This window comes from Centropristis striata, chromosome 19 (assembly GCF_030273125.1).
Source record: "Centropristis striata isolate RG_2023a ecotype Rhode Island chromosome 19, C.striata_1.0, whole genome shotgun sequence".
In the NCBI taxonomy this organism is placed as follows: Eukaryota; Metazoa; Chordata; class Actinopteri; order Perciformes; family Serranidae; genus Centropristis; species Centropristis striata.
This window is the reverse complement of record NC_081535.1, coordinates 31815629-31835567: the sequence shown is the minus strand read 5'-3', so window position 1 is coordinate 31835567 and position 19939 is coordinate 31815629. Positions and strand designations below refer to the sequence as shown.

At 41.4% G+C, this 19939-nt stretch overlaps 3 protein-coding genes across 3 annotated transcripts; all 3 read left to right on the top strand.

Moving 5' to 3' along the window:
• The first annotated feature begins 4998 nt into the window (after nucleotides 1–4998).
• Nucleotides 4999–11113, top strand: LOC131992858 (protein phosphatase 1 regulatory subunit 3B-like). The gene is made up of 2 exons (XM_059358560.1): nucleotides 4999–5294; nucleotides 9684–11113. Exon 2 carries the CDS (start codon nucleotides 9692–9694, stop codon nucleotides 10550–10552), a length of 861 nt encoding a protein of 286 aa, XP_059214543.1. The 5' UTR covers nucleotides 4999–5294; nucleotides 9684–9691; the 3' UTR covers nucleotides 10553–11113.
• Nucleotides 11114–12657: 1544 nt separating this feature from the next.
• LOC131992205 (malignant fibrous histiocytoma-amplified sequence 1 homolog) lies at nucleotides 12658–15039 on the top strand. Its single transcript, XM_059357691.1, has one exon. The coding sequence runs from the start codon at nucleotides 12925–12927 to the stop codon at nucleotides 15037–15039; it is 2115 nt and encodes a 704-aa protein (XP_059213674.1). The 5' UTR covers nucleotides 12658–12924.
• Nucleotides 15040–16938: 1899 nt separating this feature from the next.
• LOC131992796 (protein phosphatase 1 regulatory subunit 3B-like) lies at nucleotides 16939–18786 on the top strand. Its single transcript, XM_059358486.1, has one exon. The coding sequence runs from the start codon at nucleotides 17292–17294 to the stop codon at nucleotides 18219–18221; it is 930 nt and encodes a 309-aa protein (XP_059214469.1). The 5' UTR covers nucleotides 16939–17291; the 3' UTR covers nucleotides 18222–18786.
• The last annotated feature ends 1153 nt before the right edge of the window (nucleotides 18787–19939 follow it).

Here is a 19939-nt window from a genome sequence, read left to right as displayed (position 1 = left end):
CTGTGTTCTGTCGGGACACTTTGACCTGTTGAGCCTCTGGGCCTGTGATCCCCAGGACTATTTCAGGACGTACAGAGAGAGCTCAGCGGTACAAAACATGTCAGAGTATTTGGCTGTGATCGACCTGCAGTGAGGAAAGAGGCTCAGGTCACAGGTCGCTGGGTGCAGCTGGGGACAGAGTCCGCCGCTGGAACACGTAGAGCCTCTCACAGCTGCTCGTTCTGCTCTTGAACTTCATCGTTCAGGAGATTTTTATCCCTGAACAAATATTTACACCATCAGCTGCCAGAAACTCCACAGACAGAAGCCAAAATAAGACTTTCTCTGCACCGATACCGAACATGAAATCAGGCTGCAAAGGGACAAAGAGTCCGATCGTAAAAAACTTCAGTCAGAGTAGAAAGCCCTCAGAGCTCACTGAGTAACGTGGCTGTAAACAGGTCAGCAGCTCAGGAAGCTTCTCTCCAACGTCTCTTACAGATCAGAATATTATTTTTCGTCATTAATTGAGAAAAATAAGAACAACCCAAGATTTCTCTTCAGCACTGTAGCCAGGCTGACAGAGAGTCACAGCTCTATTGAGCCATGTATTCCTACAGCCATCACTAGTAATGCTTTATGAGCTTCTTCAATGAGAAAATTATAACTATAAGAGATAAAAATTCACCACCTCCTGCCATCAACTGGCACTGAGGCCTCTACAACATCTACAAAGACATCTATTAGACCAGCTATTCTCAACGTTGGGGTCGGGACCCCAATTGGGGTCGCGAGATGATTTCTGGGGGTCGCCAAATCATTTTGGAAGTCAGCTCTGTCTCCACTGTGTTAATGTGTTTTAGTCTTTTTGGTCACTAAATGTCTTTTTTTGGTCATTTTGTGTTTTTTTTTTGTCATTTTGTGTCTTTTTTGCTCGTTTTGTGTCTTTTTTGCTCATTTTGTGTCTTTTTTGCTCATTTTGTTTCCTTTTTATGGTAATTTTGTATCATTTTTTAGTCATTTTTTGTCTTTTTTGGTAATTTTGTTTCTTTTTTGGGTAATTTTGTGTCTTTTTTTGGTCATTTTGTGTCTTTTTTGGTGTCTTCTTTTGGTCATTGTGTGTCTTTTCTGGTCATTTTGTGTCTTTTTTGATTATTTTGTGGTCAATTTGTGTCTTTTTTAGTCATTTTGTCTCCTTTTTTTGGTCATTTTGTTTGTTTTTTGGGTGATCTGAACTGTGCGTGTGAGATTCTGTTCAGTGAGCGGGGGTCGCGGACAACATGCATGTTAAATTCGGGGTCGCGACTCAAAAAGGTTGAGAACTACTGTATTAGACGTCTGTCTGTCCTGGGAGATGGATCCCTCCCTTTGTCTCTCCCTGAGCTCTCATCTTCTTTTTCCCGTTAGGGTTTTTGAGGAGTTTTTCCCTGGCCGATGTGAGGTTCAAAGGTCAGAGGATGTCGTACTATGTACAGTCTGTAAAGCCCTTTGAGGCAAATCTGTGATTTGTGATTTTGGACTCTATAAATAAAACTGACTTGACTTGACTGGCTCCCGGTCTCAGCAGCATCACATTAAAGCCTTGTCTCTGTCTACAGACAGCAGCACAGCTCCTTCTTATCTGAACTCCTTGGTTCAGGTCCATAAACCCTCCCACCCACTACGCTCCTCCAGTGAAAGGCGTCTGGCTCCTCCGCTGCTGAAGACCTCTACGTCTCAAACCAGACTCTTCTCTGTAGTTCCTCGGTGGTGGAACAAACTTCCAAACTCCATCTGATCTGCTGAGTCCTTCTCAGTCTTTAAGAAGAGACTGAAGACCAACTCTTTACTGAACACCTTCACTCTTGATCTACACTGACGACTACGACAAGTATCTCACTGACCGCTCAGTGACCTAAAAGCACTTGTGTCCTAATGGACTCAAACTTTACCCACGGCACTTACTCTTGCTATGTTTCTTGACGTCATCCTTGCTTGTGTTGTATTAACTCTCATTTGTACGTCGTTTTGGATAAAAGTATCTGCTAAATGACACTGTAGAATTGGAGAAAATTAAATGGGAATGTCAATAAATGGTGGAATTCATACAAATGTAAATCACTCAGGTCTTTATAGCTCGTACTTAAAAAATAGTTTAAAAAAATTCAAAGTCAAACTTATTTTAATGATTATTATTATTTTATTTTTTATGATTATTATTTCTATTATTATTATTATAATTATTATTATATTACTACTACTACTACTACTACTACTACTATTAGATATTTATTTTATATGTTTTTAACTTTTATTATTTTCAAAGTTTAAAAAAATCCACAATTGAAAATATATGAATATTATTTATTTATTAATTTTATTTTATTAATGTGAGAATTTAGATATATTATTTTATTCATTTTTAACTTGAAAAGTTACTACTATTATAATTACCAACCCACGGCACTTAATCTTGCTATGTTTCTTGACTTCATCCTTACTTGTGTTGTATTAACTCTCATTTGTACGTCGCTTTGGACAAAAGTATCTACTAAATGACATTGTAGGATTGTAGAATTGTACTCTCCTCTATAATCCAGTGGTTCTGTGGCTGATATGAGGCTTTACTCTGTATAATCAGGTGCACATTATTGAACGGGCTCACCTGGCTACAGGCCCGGGGCCTCCATCATGGGGGGGATTCTAAAAATAGAGAATAATTATGTAGCTCGTCAACACTCAACCTTGACGTACATGACGCTGCAATACAGAGACATCTGGTGGTAAACGTGATGGGGATGGTGCTCCCCTCCTCACATAATTGATAATACCAGCTAAATTATTTATACACAAATATAAGTTCCTCGAAACTAACGTTTCACAACTTTTTTGCAGGAATGATCATTTTCTTTTCTTTATGAATGTTTCATTCGTCAGCATCTTCCAGTTTCATATGATTTCAGGATCTACAGTTTATTCGTAAAACTGAAGAAAAAAACTCTACCTAATAGTGACAATGAAGCATTCACACCCAAGCAACGCTCAGAAAAGGAAAAAGAATCAAACAAAATAAATGATTCTGTGCTCCTTGTATATAATATAGTATCATAACATTACTAGTAATTTGAAATCTGTAGAATTTGTAGAATCTCATCACACACCGGCAGTAGCCCCCGTGGCCCTTTCAGAATTTCCCCAGAATTTTTGTTGTTTTTATTATGGTTATTAATTTTATTATTGTTGTTGTTGTTTTTGTCTTCATAAGAATGTTGACTTAGGTCAGAAATAATTTTCTCATCGACTTCTCTACGACCGGTCTTCTCTCTGCAGTCGCCCCCTGCTGGTCAGAGGATAGAATGCAGATTAAAGGTGCTTCTGAACTTGTCTGGACCCACAGAATCCAGGAAAGACAATATTTTTGTTTCTAAAACTGCCTGTTGTACTATAGCGCCACCTTCTGGACAGTTTCCGCCACATCGAAGTGGATCTGAACGTCTCTGGAGGACTGGAAGGACTGGAGCACTCATTGCTGTAGTTGAAATTCAGTCTGTTTGTGTGATGGACGTCCTGAACTTGTCCTCAGCAGTTGTTGACCTGCTGTGTGTCTCCGTGAGGACAGCTCGCCTCCGTCTCTCCTCCAACTGCATCTTTGTCTCCTGAACTGGGACACGCTGATGGACTCTGGAGTTTATCAGCTGACCGCCGGCTGCAGTTGTTGACTGATCTCAAACCAGATTGCAACAATCGTTTACATGCCAGAAATGTTTGCAGCACAGCAGCAGATCAATAACCTGCAAGAATCCAGATCACCTACAGTCACCATCAAATGTTCAAATTGATATTTCTACCAAATGTTTCCAACAAAACAGAGAAATGTGTCCCTTTAATCTAGTTGTTTTCCTTCACATGACAAATTAAAGTGATGCCAAAGGGTTAAACAATGTACTTCTGTAAACAGGAAGAGAAACAATGAAACATTTATTCATCTAATTCATTCTGGGACCTTTATAGAAATATAAAATTTGGTTTCATTTTTGCAGGATAAAAAAATTGAATTTTTGTTTAGAAAATTGATAGTACCAGCTAAATTATTTATACATAAATATAAGTTCCTCAAAACTTTTTTGCAGGAATAATCATTTTCTTTTCTTTATGAATGTTTATCAGACCGTTCATCAGGGGCGCCTGTAGACCCCTGTAGGCCCCTGTGTAGAAGCCCTTGGCCCCTGCTGTGGCCCTGTGTCAAATTAATAATAAAATGATCAATTTCTAACGATAAACGACCAAACAATTCTTACTTATTTTCATTCTAACAATATCTCATTGTAGACAAAAGGAACCCAGAATGTGTACATTGTATAATAGTTTAATTGTGCAATTAAAGCTTGTGTATATGAAAAAGACCATTCTCAGTGTACTTTCAAAATAAAATAAAAGTAATTGTGCACAAAAATGAGAAATGTCATTGTTGTCCAAAAATAATTGTTATTGTTGGTGAGTGTCATTGTTTTAATCAATGTATTTGTATCTTCCAAATATACTTGAATGAGATTTAAAATAAGCACAGAAAAGGTTTTGAATGCTTAAATATAAACTTTGCTGTATTTTAATGTCCCTCTGATTAAACACTGGCCCCTGCTGGGCCCCCACAGGAACACTTGTCTAGAACGACACTGTCGTTCATTTAATCTGACTCCAGAGAGAAATTAAAGAATTATTGTTTATTTATCGTCTCTTCTGCACTTTTTTTTATATGTTTTACTGATTATTCTGCTCAGGTTCAGATTGATTCATTGAGAGAAATATTTCATGCTTGTAAGATTCTATATTGTGAAATAATCAAATCAGAATTGAAAAAAACCAACAACAAAAGACTTCTTCCACGGTTGCATTTCTGGCCCGCCTGAGCCTCCGTACCGCGGATCCAGGGTCCACCTAGCCCCGCCCCGTCACTCCGCCACGGCGCGCTCTGATTGGCTGCGGACAGCTGTTCACGTGAAGCCCCAGTGGGTTTGTAGGCGCGAGAGGAAACCTGTGCAGCAAGAGGAGCGAATGAGAGGAGGCGGAGAGGAGCTCGAGACCAGGAGCTGAGCAGGTGGTCGGAGCGGACAGAGCTGCACGCGCTATACGAGAAACAACGTTAAATACACTCACCTGGGTGACGTCAGCGTCCGTTTAGGTTTTAATGCGGCAGCAGTGTGTGAAGCTGCAGACACACTCACACACCCACACCCGCACTTCTTACAGTGGACAGGTAGGAGAGACTTCCGCATTACCTGAGTGACGCTGAGAGATAAAACAACAACTGACCAGAGATACAAACAACAGCAAGACAGGTAAGAGTCATTCACCTGTCTGTCTCCTTCACCTGTCTGTCCTAAGTGTCTCCTACTAGTCTGCATCCTACCTGTCTGTCTCCTACCTGTCTGTCTCCTCTTCCTGTCTGTCCTGAGTGTCTCCTACCTGTCCGTCTCCTTCTTCCATCTGTCTCCTACCTGAGTGTCTCCTTCACCTGTCTGTCTCCTACCTGTCTGTCCTGTGTGTCCTGTCTGATATGGAGACACCTGAGATCAGAGCAGAGGTGAAAGAAGTAATCCGATTACTTTACTGCAGTAAAAGTACTAATACACACTGTAAAATGTCTGTAAATGTAAAAGTACAAAAGTATCAGAATGAACTTAAAGTATCAAAAGTAAAAGTACTGTTTCTGCAGAATGTTTTATCATTTCTATATATATTATTAGATTATTTGTATTAATACATTTCTGTAAGCAGAGTTTTAATTTCCTCATGATAGAGCTCAGTCTAACTACTAATATACAGTTATGAGGTTTAATTAACAACAAAACATCTTATCATCTTAAATTTATCAAGATTTTCATGTCAAAAGTAACTAAAGCTGTAAAAAGTGCAATATTTTCCTCAATCTGTTGAAGTACAAGTATAAAGTTACATCAAATGGAAATACTCAAGTAAAGTACAAGTACCTCAAACTTTTCCTTCAGTAATGTCCTGAGTTATTGAACCAGTGGATCAGAGAACGTGAACATCCTTTATTTAGAGACTCAGCTGGGATTCCTGAGTGGAAACGTTCTCTCTACAGTCATTATTCCTCCTGCCTGAGGCTGGAAAGTTTTTTAGAAAAAAGCAAAAGTCAGATGAGGACAATAAATGATGACGGGGCATGGACCCCTGGGTCTGATCCTGGGTCTGATCCTGGGTCTGATCCTGAACCGGTCTGGGTCTGATCCTGGGTCTGATCCTGAACCGGTCTGGGTCTGATCCTGAACCGGTCTGGGTCTGATCCTGGATCTGATCCTGAACCGGTCTGGGTCTGATCCTGGGTCGGGGTCTGATCCTGGACCAGTCTCAGTCTGGTGCTTGGTGCAGGTTGAACCCATCAGCTCGCTGTGAGCCTTGCCTGGTTTGTGTTTTCAATCATATTTTCTTAATTTTCCCATGAACAAACTAAAACCGAGGGCTCTGATCACAGAAAAATAATGATCATAGGTTAGAGAACTTTATTCTCTATAACGTTAACGATCAATTAATCGATTAATTGCTGCATGCAAACATGGGCAAAATAAAAAAAATATTTAAAAAAATATATATATATACAGTACTGTGCAAAAGCCTGTTTTGATAATGGACACTTTTATTTTGAAAGGACAAAAAGAGACTTGATCCTGTCGATTGTAAAACTAACTCAGTGAGATTAAACTGATCGATAGATAACGTCAAGGAGTTCATTGTTTTATGTTTTAGCCCCCGAAGAGGCATGAGGTTAGTTTTCACAGTAATCTTCATATTTAAATGTGTTTTGGATCAAATTAAACCTAGTAATTCATGCAATCGAGGTTTGATACAGTAGGCTAGTTTTATATTTCTGTGTGTTATATAATTGTTTTTACAACTTTCAGTTTGTAAACTGAAGCTTTATCCAACTTAATTCTCAGCTCATTGGCTGATTGACGTACGGCCACAGAACTGAACAATCGACGTGTTTAAATTCAGTGATACTAATACGCAGTCGGAGATCAAATTAATATTAAAAAAATACACGGATCACTAAACATTCTACGTGATCAAACAAATTCTTAATGACCATTAATCAATCATTGATTAATTATTCCCACCCCTAACATGGGTGACATCATCATATATGGGTGGTTGACGTGACGCTCAATTTTTGTGTTCCCAGTGACAAATATTACTCAAATTTGATAATATTTCATTAAAATTAATGTTTTAATATGCAGTTCATTCTTCTACATCTAATCCATCTGCAAACAATGAGTATCGTTCTTCAACTATGCAAATATTCTGTTTTGAACATGACATTTGTCCACCGGTGCAACTGTACTAGGTAGCATTACTTATCTTAAAACAACTGTAATTTAATGAAAAATTAATCTAAATACATTAAAATACTTGAATGCATGTCATACGAGTGTTTACTTAATGAATCTAGAGGATATAAGTGTTAAGGTCCCTATGTAGAGTTATTATGACACATTACATTTTGTCCGCAAAACTGGTGTCCTCCTGGAGCAACGCCATTATGTAGATATAAAACAGGCATTAATGTGACCACCCCATTACTGAGAGGGGTCCTTCCAGAATCAGGAAGGACAGAAGACATCTCTGGAGCAGGTGGACTGCACACAAGATCAGTTCTGTCTCAAATATTTTCATAATATTACTATTTCCGTGCAGTGTTGGAACTGGTCGTCTTAAGGTAGTCCTTTGGTACAACGCAGTTTAAGTATTGATCTGAATATTTTTATCAATTTACATTGATTGATAATTGAAAATAATGTAAACCTTAACACTGTTACTCAGGATGAAGAATGTCTCTCATATAGCTAGTCCGCAAACTAGCATTGATTTCGAAAATGTCCACTGGTGAAACGCACTGTCCTATAGTACAACATGAAGTCAGTTTCACTTATTTTTTTCCTTTACTCCTATCATAATGAAAATTAACATAGTGAAAGCAAACATGTAAACAAGCATTTTTTGTATTACAAGTTTTATTGAAAAATTAGTTTAAATATGCAAAAGAGATATAATCCGAGTCTAAAAAATGAATGGAGGTGAATGGACGGCCGCATTTGGATGGCCCGTCCTACCTGGCTGACGGGAGCTTCTCTGTCCTGCTTGGGGATTTCTTCTCCTCTGTTGCCCCCCTCACCTGTGGGGTCCCTCAGGGCTCTATACTAGGTCCCATCCTCTTCCTATTATATATTTTACCCCTAGGGGACATCCTAGTCAAACATAACATCTCCTTCCACTGCTTTGCAGAAGATGTCCAGCTATATCTGCCTCTTAATGTTGATGGGCAGGCTGCACTCCAGCCATTGCTTGATTGTCTGACTGACATCAGATCATGGATGGGTGCAAACTTCCTCAACCTTAACGAGAGCAACTTTTAATGACTAATTTAAGTAGCTTTTTTGCATTTTCTCTTAACCTCAGAATTTGAGGACAACACAACTCAAACCTTCCTTCCCTGTTTTGTTAAAGCTAGTTTGATTTCCATGTTGAAAGTGAGAGGCTGAAATGACCACCAAAGAAAGGTCTAGGAAGTTTAGGGAGAGGCTGAATGAAGATCCTGAGAGGAAAGAGAACTTCCTGAGAGAGAGACGCAGAAAGTAAATTTGACAATGTTTGATAATTAATTTGACTTTGTACACGACATGGGCATACTAGTACTCTGTTGTCCAATGGTGCAACGGAATGTCCTGTGGTGCAACAAATTGAACTGTGAGTGGAAAAGGTATTTTAATGAAAAATGTATGTAAAAAGTGTGGGATAGTACAATAATGTTATCATCACTATGCAGCTATAAGGATGAAATGAAGATTCCTTGGGTTTTATACCAATTATAATGAACGTAACCCAGGCATTTGGGTGAAGTCTCTATGTGTACATCTTATAGTATATAAATAACATAATTCTGAATTTTTTGGGGGTATGTTTGATGTGGAAATATAATTGGGACAAACTAATATGCCTTTGGCTTATCAATCTTATCTGTCCAACATTCTCTGAATTAAATAATGACATTCTTTATTGTGTTGCACCGGTGGACACATTTTAGGACTACCACACCAAAAAGTGAATAATATGTAAAGAATTAGAAATGGACACATTCAGTTTTGAATTATTCACATATAAGGGAATATAATTATATATCATTTGACATATATTTTTGAATTATTATTTTTTTCACTTTGAATTTGAGTTCACGTCAACCACCCATATACAGTCATGGAAAAAATGATTAGACCACCCTGTTTTCTTCAGTTTCTTGTTCATTTTAATGCCTGGTACAACTAAAGGTACATTTGTTTGGACAAATAAAATGATAACAACAAAAATAGCTGATAAGAGTTTAATTTAACCCATTGAAGCCTGGAAAGCGGATACGTTGTTTTGTAGTATTTGTATAAGCTCTCAAATACTTTGAATTTTTGAACTTTTGAATTTCATTTCTATCTGCTACAGAGGCTGAAAAATCTATTTTTGAGTAGAAGCGTTGACACTTCTGTTGAATTTCCAGAAAAACTTCAGGTTTTAGGGGCTGATTTTAAAATCGCCCAGAGGTTTTATAGGCGTTTCAGGCCTCAATGGGTTAAGAGCTGATATCTAGACATTTCCCATGGTTTTCTTGATAAAAACCAAAATCATTACCTCTAACAGCCCGTCTCTCTGTCTCTCAGGGCCCACCATGCCGATCGACATGGCCCTGCCTCTGTACCTGTCCACCGAGGAGTTTGTCTTCAGGAAGTCTTCTAAACCTCGTAAACCTGCTCTGAACTCCTGTCTGAGGTTCCAGCGGTCTCCGTGCGTGGAGCCGGTGGAGCCTGAGGACGGACGAGGCTCCAGGAGAGACGGCAGGAAGGCCAAGAAGCAGGTGACGTTCGCGGACCACCGAGGCCTGTCGCTGACCAGAGTCAAGATCTTCTCTCAGTTCGACGACCCCATCGACATCCCGCTGAACATCCAGGAGATGCTCAGCTCGGCTCTGTCTCTGACGGCCGAGGTGGACAAGCTGGTGCTGGACTTCGCTCAGCCCTCCTCCGACTACCTGCACTTCCGCCAGAGGCTGGAGAGGAACTACGTGTGCCTGGAGCACTGTGTGCTGAAGGAAAAGGCTTTGGCGGGAACCGTTAAAGTAAAAAACGTGTCCTTCCAGAAGTCCGTGAGGCTGCGGGTGACGTTCGACAGCTGGAAGAGCCACACGGACGTAGACTGTGAGTACATGAAGGACTCGTATCCCACCGCGTACAGCGACACCTTCTCCTTCGACGTCGGTCTGCCGGAGCAGCTGAGACCTTACGAACGCGTCGAGTTCGCCGTCTGCTACGAGGTGGACGGACACGAGTACTGGGACAGCAACGAGGGCGCCAACTACAGGATCGTCTGGGCGTCCATGAAGAAGAGCCGCCAGGACGCCTGCAGCCGCCACACCAGTTCCTTGGACTTTGGGATTCACTTTGACCGATACGGCAGCCCGACCTGCTCACACGGGATCTTCCCCGACTGGCCGAGTTACGCTGGACACGAGAACTCGGGTCCGTACTACTGAACAAGTCGTTTCTGCTGAGTTATTCTCTTCTTTACATCATGCTGCTGCTCAACCTGCTGCAACTTACATTCGTTTTATATTACAATTGTTGTCTTGATTAATTGAAATATTGTGAGTCGAAAAGTTTTTTTCAATGTCTTGTTTGTCCAAAAAAAGATTCCTGATGTAAAGAAATCCAAATATTAGGCTTTTTTACTTCTTGATGATCCAGTTACCTGCTGATGAATCAGAGCTGAAGTTCACTGACAGCATCGTTACAACTCGTTTTAAATTGTCTGTCTGTTCAGGCCAGTTTGAAATTAAATGTGTTAATTTATTGTAACTTTTAAACAGTGTAATAATTGTTGTTTGCCTGTTGCCTGATGTTTCACTGCACCGTCACCAAAGCTTTGCACCTTTGACTCAAACAGGCTTCATGCTGTTGGTTTGCACAGAAACACAAAGAGAAAAAAACACTTTGTCATGTTTTAATGTCTTTTTATAAGCACATGTGTCAGCGTTGGGGGTCTAATGTGTCTGAGTGTGGAGGTTAAGAAGTGCTGGTCAATAAAGTCATACATTTTAAAATATTGTCATGTCATTAAATGTTGAGTGTGAACCTGCAGCTCTAAAGTCACAATCCAGCCCTGAAGTTCTGACTCCAACAGCTCAACAGCTGTAAAGGTCTCAGGTTGGTAGATTAGAAACTAAAGAGTTAACACACAGCAGAGAAACAGTCTGTTCTCAATGCAGCTTTTATCAGGTCACAGGTAAAGATCTGCAGCTGGACTCAGACTGACACAGTTAGCCACGGAGTAAACTATAGAGACTCCCAAATAGGACTCATCTGCAATGGTGCCCTTTCCGGTGTTTTCACAGTCATTTTAGATAACATCGCCACCACCAGTGTATTTAAAATTGATTTATAATTGATCATTAATGTATGTACATGGAGATTTACATGTCTAATTACATTACAACACGAAAGTAACTGATGAGAGAAAGCAGTAAGTACTGTACTGTATTTCATATTTAATCAGAAGAAGTAAAGCTGTAAAATGTTCAATAATTACCTCAGAGTCTTTTTATTATAAGTTTTCACACAGGAAAAAACAGCAGCATCAATAGAAAATATAAAGAATAGAAAGTCACTATACAAACAATATTTTAAATATTTATTTTATAGGTAAATATATAAAGAGTAGAAACAATATGTACACATAGAAATGTAAATGTAGTAAAGTAGAAGTATTAAGATACGTGAGAACTAAAGTATTTAGTATTTAATTTACAGGAAAGTCTTTATTGCTGTTTATTTATTTATTGAGTTACTAGAAAAAACATACAGCAGTGATTTCTAAAGTGATAAAGATAAAATTCTGTCAGGGTAGAAGATATTTATTTGATAATAAATTATTAATAAACACTGTTGTTGCTCCTCCTGATCAGCAGGTGGAGACAGAGTCTTTTTTAATGTGTGAATCACTTTAACCTGAATGCACTAACTCAGCTTTTGTTTATTTTAAGCATTTATTATATATATGTATATATGTATGTGCATGTTTCAGCTCATGCATAAGCTGTTTAATGTCTTTATTATAATAATAATAATAATTATTTATATATATATATATATATTTATATATATATATAGTGTGTGTGTGTGTGTGTGTGCATGTTTCAGCTCATGCATAAGCTGTTTAATGTCTTTATTATAATAATAATGATAATAATAATAATTATTATATATATAGTGTGTGTGCGTGTGCATGTTTCTGCTCATGCAGAAGCTGTCTTTATTATTATCATTATTATTATTATTATTATTATTATTATTATTGGGAATGTTTCTTTTAAAACCAGAGATGTATTGTGTGTTTTTTCTCCTGGGTTTCTGAGCTGCTTTGGTGTAAATATGAGAAGTGTGAACAATCACTTTCCCTCCTCCTCCTCCTCTCAGCAGCAGGGAGGAGGAGTTTCCTCAGACTGACGCAGTGTGAGCGGCTGCTGCCTCACTTCCACTCCCCGCTCCCAGGAAGAGACTCGCGGCTGGGAAAGCTCCCACAAATACGGACATATTCCCGGGCACGGAGCTCCAGAGGACGGCGTGTTGTGGCGATGAGGGCAGGGCCGGGCAGGGCGCAGCGGAGGCTCGGGGTCTCGGGTCCGGGATTAGAGCCGGAGCTGTGAGCTGGTCGGGCTCATTGTGTGCGAAGTGGCGCAGGAGGAAAGCAGATAGAAGAGGATGCCTCCGCGGCCGCAGACGCTCCTCCTGCTCCTGTCGAACAGCGCCGTGATTTCCCGACATAACCCGCCCTTTGTGTCCTCTCTGACCGAGCGTCCGCTGGTTTGTGAAGCGCAGCGTCCACCATGCTGCCCGCTGCTGCCTCCCCATGAAAACTCTCAATGAAAACAAGGAGCAGGCGGCGGAGGAGGAGGGGTCCGCCATGGAGGACAAGGAGAATAATCTGAAGACGGCAAGGTTGTGGAGGGATGCCGCCCTGCGCTCCAGGAAGCTGCGGAGCAACCTACGCCAGCTCACCCTCTGCTCCAAAGACAACCAGATCATCCTTCCGGATGACATCGACGAGGTAGAGGTGCTCAACCTGGGAAACAACTCCCTCCAGGAGCTGCCGGACAGGCTGGGATCCACCCTCAACAACCTGCGCGTCCTGGTCCTCCGCAGGAACAAGTTCTCCACCGTCCCCTGGGTGGTGTTTGAGCTGGGGCGGCTGGTGGAGCTCGACATGAGCCACAACTGCCTGCGGAGCGTCTCTGAGGGCGTGGGGCAGCTGAGGGGCCTGAAGAAGCTGTGCATCAGCCACAACAAGATCCAGTCCCTGCCAGCTCAGATTGGGGCGCTGCAGTTCCTGGAGGAACTGGACATCAGCTTCAACGACCTGCATGACCTCCCCAGGTCTTTCTGCAGCCTCGCCAGGCTGCGGACTCTGGACGCAGATCACAACAAGCTGAACCAGTTTCCCCCTGAGATTCTGGCCCTCAGCGAGCTGGAGGAGCTGGACTGCTCCGGGAACAAGTTTGAGGTGTTGCCGGCGGACATCATGAAGCTGCAGTCCATTAAGATCCTGTGGCTCAGCAGTCTGCACATGTCCACGTTACCGGACAGCTTCTGCCGCCTGCAGCAGCTGGAGAGTCTGATGCTGGACGGGAACGAGCTCTCTGCACTGCCAGCTGCTTTCGGTCGGCTGAAGAGACTCAAAATGATTAATTTGTCCTCTAATGAGTTTGAGAACTTCCCCCAGGTTATTTTAAGCATCACAGGGTTGGAGGAGATTTACCTGAGCAGGAACAAGCTGACTCACATCCCAGAGGACGTGGGGCAGCTGGTGGCGCTGGCCAACCTGTGGCTGGACAACAACAGCATCACGTATCTGCCCGACTCCATCGTCGAGCTGGAGAAGCTGGAGGAACTCGTTTTACAGGGTAACCAAATAGCCATACTTCCAGATAATTTTGGAAAGTTGTCCAAAGTGAACATTTGGAAGGTGAAGGACAACCCTCTCATCCAGCCGCCCTACGAGGTGTGCATGAAGGGCATCCCTTACATCGCAGCCTACCAGAAGGAGCTTGCGCATTCTCAGCTCGCCATCAAGCCGCGGCTCAAACTGGTCCTGATGGGGACGAAAGACGCCGGCAAAACGCGGCTCAGGCAGAGTGTGGTGAGCAGACCGCAGGACGCTGCAGACGTCCAGGGAAACAAAGGGATCGAGGTGACGAACTGGGTGGCGGACGCTGATCGCTGCCTCACGTTTCTAGTTTATGATTTGTCAGGGAAGCAAAACTACGACCTCATCAAACCCTTTTTCCTCTCCCCTGGTGCTCTCTACCTTCTCGTGGTGAATCTCAAAACGTATTCGCCAAAGAACTTTTATGCCCATGTCGGGTATTTCCTCCACCTGCTCAGTGCCAAAGTGCCCCACGCCGTCGTGTGCTTGGTGGGCACGCATGCTGACCTGTGTGATCAGGTGGAGCTGGAGGAGAAGACTCTGGACATTCACAGGCAGATCGGCCTGCAGGAGAAAAGGGACATCCAGATCCTGAGGAGTGTGGCTCTGCAGGTGGACCAGGCGCTGGAGCAGGGCTTCAACGTCCGCTCCTCCAGCCCTCACGTCCTCTTCTACGGCGTCACCGACAGGAACCTGAGGCGAAGGAGGTCCCAGCTGCAGTACATGCTGAACCACCGGCTGCAGATCCTGTCTCCCGTGCTGAGCGTTAGCTGCACGGAGAGCCAGAGGAACATCCAGAGGCTGAGGGAGAAGCTCATGTCTGTCGCAGACCACAGCGATATCTTCCCCAACCTCCATCGCGTGCTGCCAAAGTCCTGGCAGATGCTGGAGGAGCTGCACTTTAAGCCCAAAGACCTGTGGCTGTCGTGGTGGGACTCGGCCCGTCTGGGGCTGCAGGCGGGGCTCACGGAGGACCGGCTGCAGAGCGCCTTATCCTACCTGCACGAGAGCGGGAAGCTGCTGAATTTAATGAAAAATTAATCTAAATACATTAAAATACTTGAATGCATGTCATACGAGTGTTTACTTAATGAATCTAGAGGATATAAGTGTTAAGGTCCCTATGTAGAGTTATTATGACACATTACATTTTGTCCGCAAAACTGGTGTCCTCCTGGAGCAACGCCATTATGTAGATATAAAACAGGCATTAATGTGACCACCCCATTACTGAGAGGGGTCCTTCCAGAATCAGGAAGGACAGAAGACATCTCTGGAGCAGGTGGACTGCACACAAGATCAGTTCTGTCTCAAATATTTTCATAATATTACTATTTCCGTGCAGTGTTGGAACTGGTCGTCTTAAGGTAGTCCTTTGGTACAACGCAGTTTAAGTATTGATCTGAATATTTTTATCAATTTACATTGATTGATAATTGAAAATAATGTAAACCTTAACACTGTTACTCAGGATGAAGAATGTCTCTCATATAGCTAGTCCGCAAACTAGCATTGATTTCGAAAATGTCCACTGGTGAAACGCACTGTCCTATAGTACAACATGAAGTCAGTTTCACTTATTTTTTTCCTTTACTCCTATCATAATGAAAATTAACATAGTGAAAGCAAACATGTAAACAAGCATTTTTTGTATTACAAGTTTTATTGAAAAATTAGTTTAAATATGCAAAAGAGATATAATCCGAGTCTAAAAAATGAATGGAGGTGAATGGACGGCCGCATTTGGATGGCCCGTCCTACCTGGCTGACGGGAGCTTCTCTGTCCTGCTTGGGGATTTCTTCTCCTCTGTTGCCCCCCTCACCTGTGGGGTCCCTCAGGGCTCTATACTAGGTCCCATCCTCTTCCTATTATATATTTTACCCCTAGGGGACATCCTAGTCAAACATAACATCTCCTTCCACTGCTTTGCAGAAGATGTCCAGCTATATCTGCCTCTTAATGTTGATGGGCAGGCTGCACTCCAGCCATTGCTTGATTGTCTGACTGACATCAGATCATGGATGGGTGCAAACTTCCTCAACCTTAACGAGAGCAACTTTTAATGACTAATTTAAGTAGCTTTTTTGCATTTTCTCTTAACCTCAGAATTTGAGGACAACACAACTCAAACCTTCCTTCCCTGTTTTGTTAAAGCTAGTTTGATTTCCATGTTGAAAGTGAGAGGCTGAAATGACCACCAAAGAAAGGTCTAGGAAGTTTAGGGAGAGGCTGAATGAAGATCCTGAGAGGAAAGAGAACTTCCTGAGAGAGAGACGCAGAAAGTAAATTTGACAATGTTTGATAATTAATTTGACTTTGTACACGACATGGGCATACTAGTACTCTGTTGTCCAATGGTGCAACGGAATGTCCTGTGGTGCAACAAATTGAACTGTGAGTGGAAAAGGTATTTTAATGAAAAATGTATGTAAAAAGTGTGGGATAGTACAATAATGTTATCATCACTATGCAGCTATAAGGATGAAATGAAGATTCCTTGGGTTTTATACCAATTATAATGAACGTAACCCAGGCATTTGGGTGAAGTCTCTATGTGTACATCTTATAGTATATAAATAACATAATTCTGAATTTTTTGGGGGTATGTTTGATGTGGAAATATAATTGGGACAAACTAATATGCCTTTGGCTTATCAATCTTATCTGTCCAACATTCTCTGAATTAAATAATGACATTCTTTATTGTGTTGCACCGGTGGACACATTTTAGGACTACCACACCAAAAAGTGAATAATATGTAAAGAATTAGAAATGGACACATTCAGTTTTGAATTATTCACATATAAGGGAATATAATTATATATCATTTGACATATATTTTTGAATTATTATTTTTTTCACTTTGAATTTGAGTTCACGTCAACCACCCATATACAGTCATGGAAAAAATGATTAGACCACCCTGTTTTCTTCAGTTTCTTGTTCATTTTAATGCCTGGTACAACTAAAGGTACATTTGTTTGGACAAATAAAATGATAACAACAAAAATAGCTGATAAGAGTTTAATTTAACCCATTGAAGCCTGGAAAGCGGATACGTTGTTTTGTAGTATTTGTATAAGCTCTCAAATACTTTGAATTTTTGAACTTTTGAATTTCATTTCTATCTGCTACAGAGGCTGAAAAATCTATTTTTGAGTAGAAGCGTTGACACTTCTGTTGAATTTCCAGAAAAACTTCAGGTTTTAGGGGCTGATTTTAAAATCGCCCAGAGGTTTTATAGGCGTTTCAGGCCTCAATGGGTTAAGAGCTGATATCTAGACATTTCCCATGGTTTTCTTGATAAAAACCAAAATCATTACCTCTAACAGCCCGTCTCTCTGTCTCTCAGGGCCCACCATGCCGATCGACATGGCCCTGCCTCTGTACCTGTCCACCGAGGAGTTTGTCTTCAGGAAGTCTTCTAAACCTCGTAAACCTGCTCTGAACTCCTGTCTGAGGTTCCAGCGGTCTCCGTGCGTGGAGCCGGTGGAGCCTGAGGACGGACGAGGCTCCAGGAGAGACGGCAGGAAGGCCAAGAAGCAGGTGACGTTCGCGGACCACCGAGGCCTGTCGCTGACCAGAGTCAAGATCTTCTCTCAGTTCGACGACCCCATCGACATCCCGCTGAACATCCAGGAGATGCTCAGCTCGGCTCTGTCTCTGACGGCCGAGGTGGACAAGCTGGTGCTGGACTTCGCTCAGCCCTCCTCCGACTACCTGCACTTCCGCCAGAGGCTGGAGAGGAACTACGTGTGCCTGGAGCACTGTGTGCTGAAGGAAAAGGCTTTGGCGGGAACCGTTAAAGTAAAAAACGTGTCCTTCCAGAAGTCCGTGAGGCTGCGGGTGACGTTCGACAGCTGGAAGAGCCACACGGACGTAGACTGTGAGTACATGAAGGACTCGTATCCCACCGCGTACAGCGACACCTTCTCCTTCGACGTCGGTCTGCCGGAGCAGCTGAGACCTTACGAACGCGTCGAGTTCGCCGTCTGCTACGAGGTGGACGGACACGAGTACTGGGACAGCAACGAGGGCGCCAACTACAGGATCGTCTGGGCGTCCATGAAGAAGAGCCGCCAGGACGCCTGCAGCCGCCACACCAGTTCCTTGGACTTTGGGATTCACTTTGACCGATACGGCAGCCCGACCTGCTCACACGGGATCTTCCCCGACTGGCCGAGTTACGCTGGACACGAGAACTCGGGTCCGTACTACTGAACAAGTCGTTTCTGCTGAGTTATTCTCTTCTTTACATCATGCTGCTGCTCAACCTGCTGCAACTTACATTCGTTTTATATTACAATTGTTGTCTTGATTAATTGAAATATTGTGAGTCGAAAAGTTTTTTTCAATGTCTTGTTTGTCCAAAAAAAGATTCCTGATGTAAAGAAATCCAAATATTAGGCTTTTTTACTTCTTGATGATCCAGTTACCTGCTGATGAATCAGAGCTGAAGTTCACTGACAGCATCGTTACAACTCGTTTTAAATTGTCTGTCTGTTCAGGCCAGTTTGAAATTAAATGTGTTAATTTATTGTAACTTTTAAACAGTGTAATAATTGTTGTTTGCCTGTTGCCTGATGTTTCACTGCACCGTCACCAAAGCTTTGCACCTTTGACTCAAACAGGCTTCATGCTGTTGGTTTGCACAGAAACACAAAGAGAAAAAAACACTTTGTCATGTTTTAATGTCTTTTTATAAGCACATGTGTCAGCGTTGGGGGTCTAATGTGTCTGAGTGTGGAGGTTAAGAAGTGCTGGTCAATAAAGTCATACATTTTAAAATATTGTCATGTCATTAAATGTTGAGTGTGAACCTGCAGCTCTAAAGTCACAATCCAGCCCTGAAGTTCTGACTCCAACAGCTCAACAGCTGTAAAGGTCTCAGGTTGGTAGATTAGAAACTAAAGAGTTAACACACAGCAGAGAAACAGTCTGTTCTCAATGCAGCTTTTATCAGGTCACAGGTAAAGATCTGCAGCTGGACTCAGACTGACACAGTTAGCCACGGAGTAAACTATAGAGACTCCCAAATAGGACTCATCTGCAATGGTGCCCTTTCCGGTGTTTTCACAGTCATTTTAGATAACATCGCCACCACCAGTGTATTTAAAATTGATTTATAATTGATCATTAATGTATGTACATGGAGATTTACATGTCTAATTACATTACAACACGAAAGTAACTGATGAGAGAAAGCAGTAAGTACTGTACTGTATTTCATATTTAATCAGAAGAAGTAAAGCTGTAAAATGTTCAATAATTACCTCAGAGTCTTTTTATTATAAGTTTTCACACAGGAAAAAACAGCAGCATCAATAGAAAATATAAAGAATAGAAAGTCACTATACAAACAATATTTTAAATATTTATTTTATAGGTAAATATATAAAGAGTAGAAACAATATGTACACATAGAAATGTAAATGTAGTAAAGTAGAAGTATTAAGATACGTGAGAACTAAAGTATTTAGTATTTAATTTACAGGAAAGTCTTTATTGCTGTTTATTTATTTATTGAGTTACTAGAAAAAACATACAGCAGTGATTTCTAAAGTGATAAAGATAAAATTCTGTCAGGGTAGAAGATATTTATTTGATAATAAATTATTAATAAACACTGTTGTTGCTCCTCCTGATCAGCAGGTGGAGACAGAGTCTTTTTTAATGTGTGAATCACTTTAACCTGAATGCACTAACTCAGCTTTTGTTTATTTTAAGCATTTATTATATATATGTATATATGTATGTGCATGTTTCAGCTCATGCATAAGCTGTTTAATGTCTTTATTATAATAATAATAATAATTATTTATATATATATATATATATTTATATATATATATAGTGTGTGTGTGTGTGTGTGTGCATGTTTCAGCTCATGCATAAGCTGTTTAATGTCTTTATTATAATAATAATGATAATAATAATAA

What these genes read in the sequence shown, in the direction of transcription:
- LOC131992858 (XM_059358560.1), top strand. Translation starts at nt 9,692, where the DNA reads ATGCCGATCGACATGGCCCTGCCTCTGTACCTGTCCACCGAGGAGTTT.
- LOC131992205 (XM_059357691.1), top strand. Translation starts at nt 12,925, where the DNA reads ATGAAAACTCTCAATGAAAACAAGGAGCAGGCGGCGGAGGAGGAGGGG.
- LOC131992796 (XM_059358486.1), top strand. Translation starts at nt 17,292, where the DNA reads ATGGTTTTCTTGATAAAAACCAAAATCATTACCTCTAACAGCCCGTCT.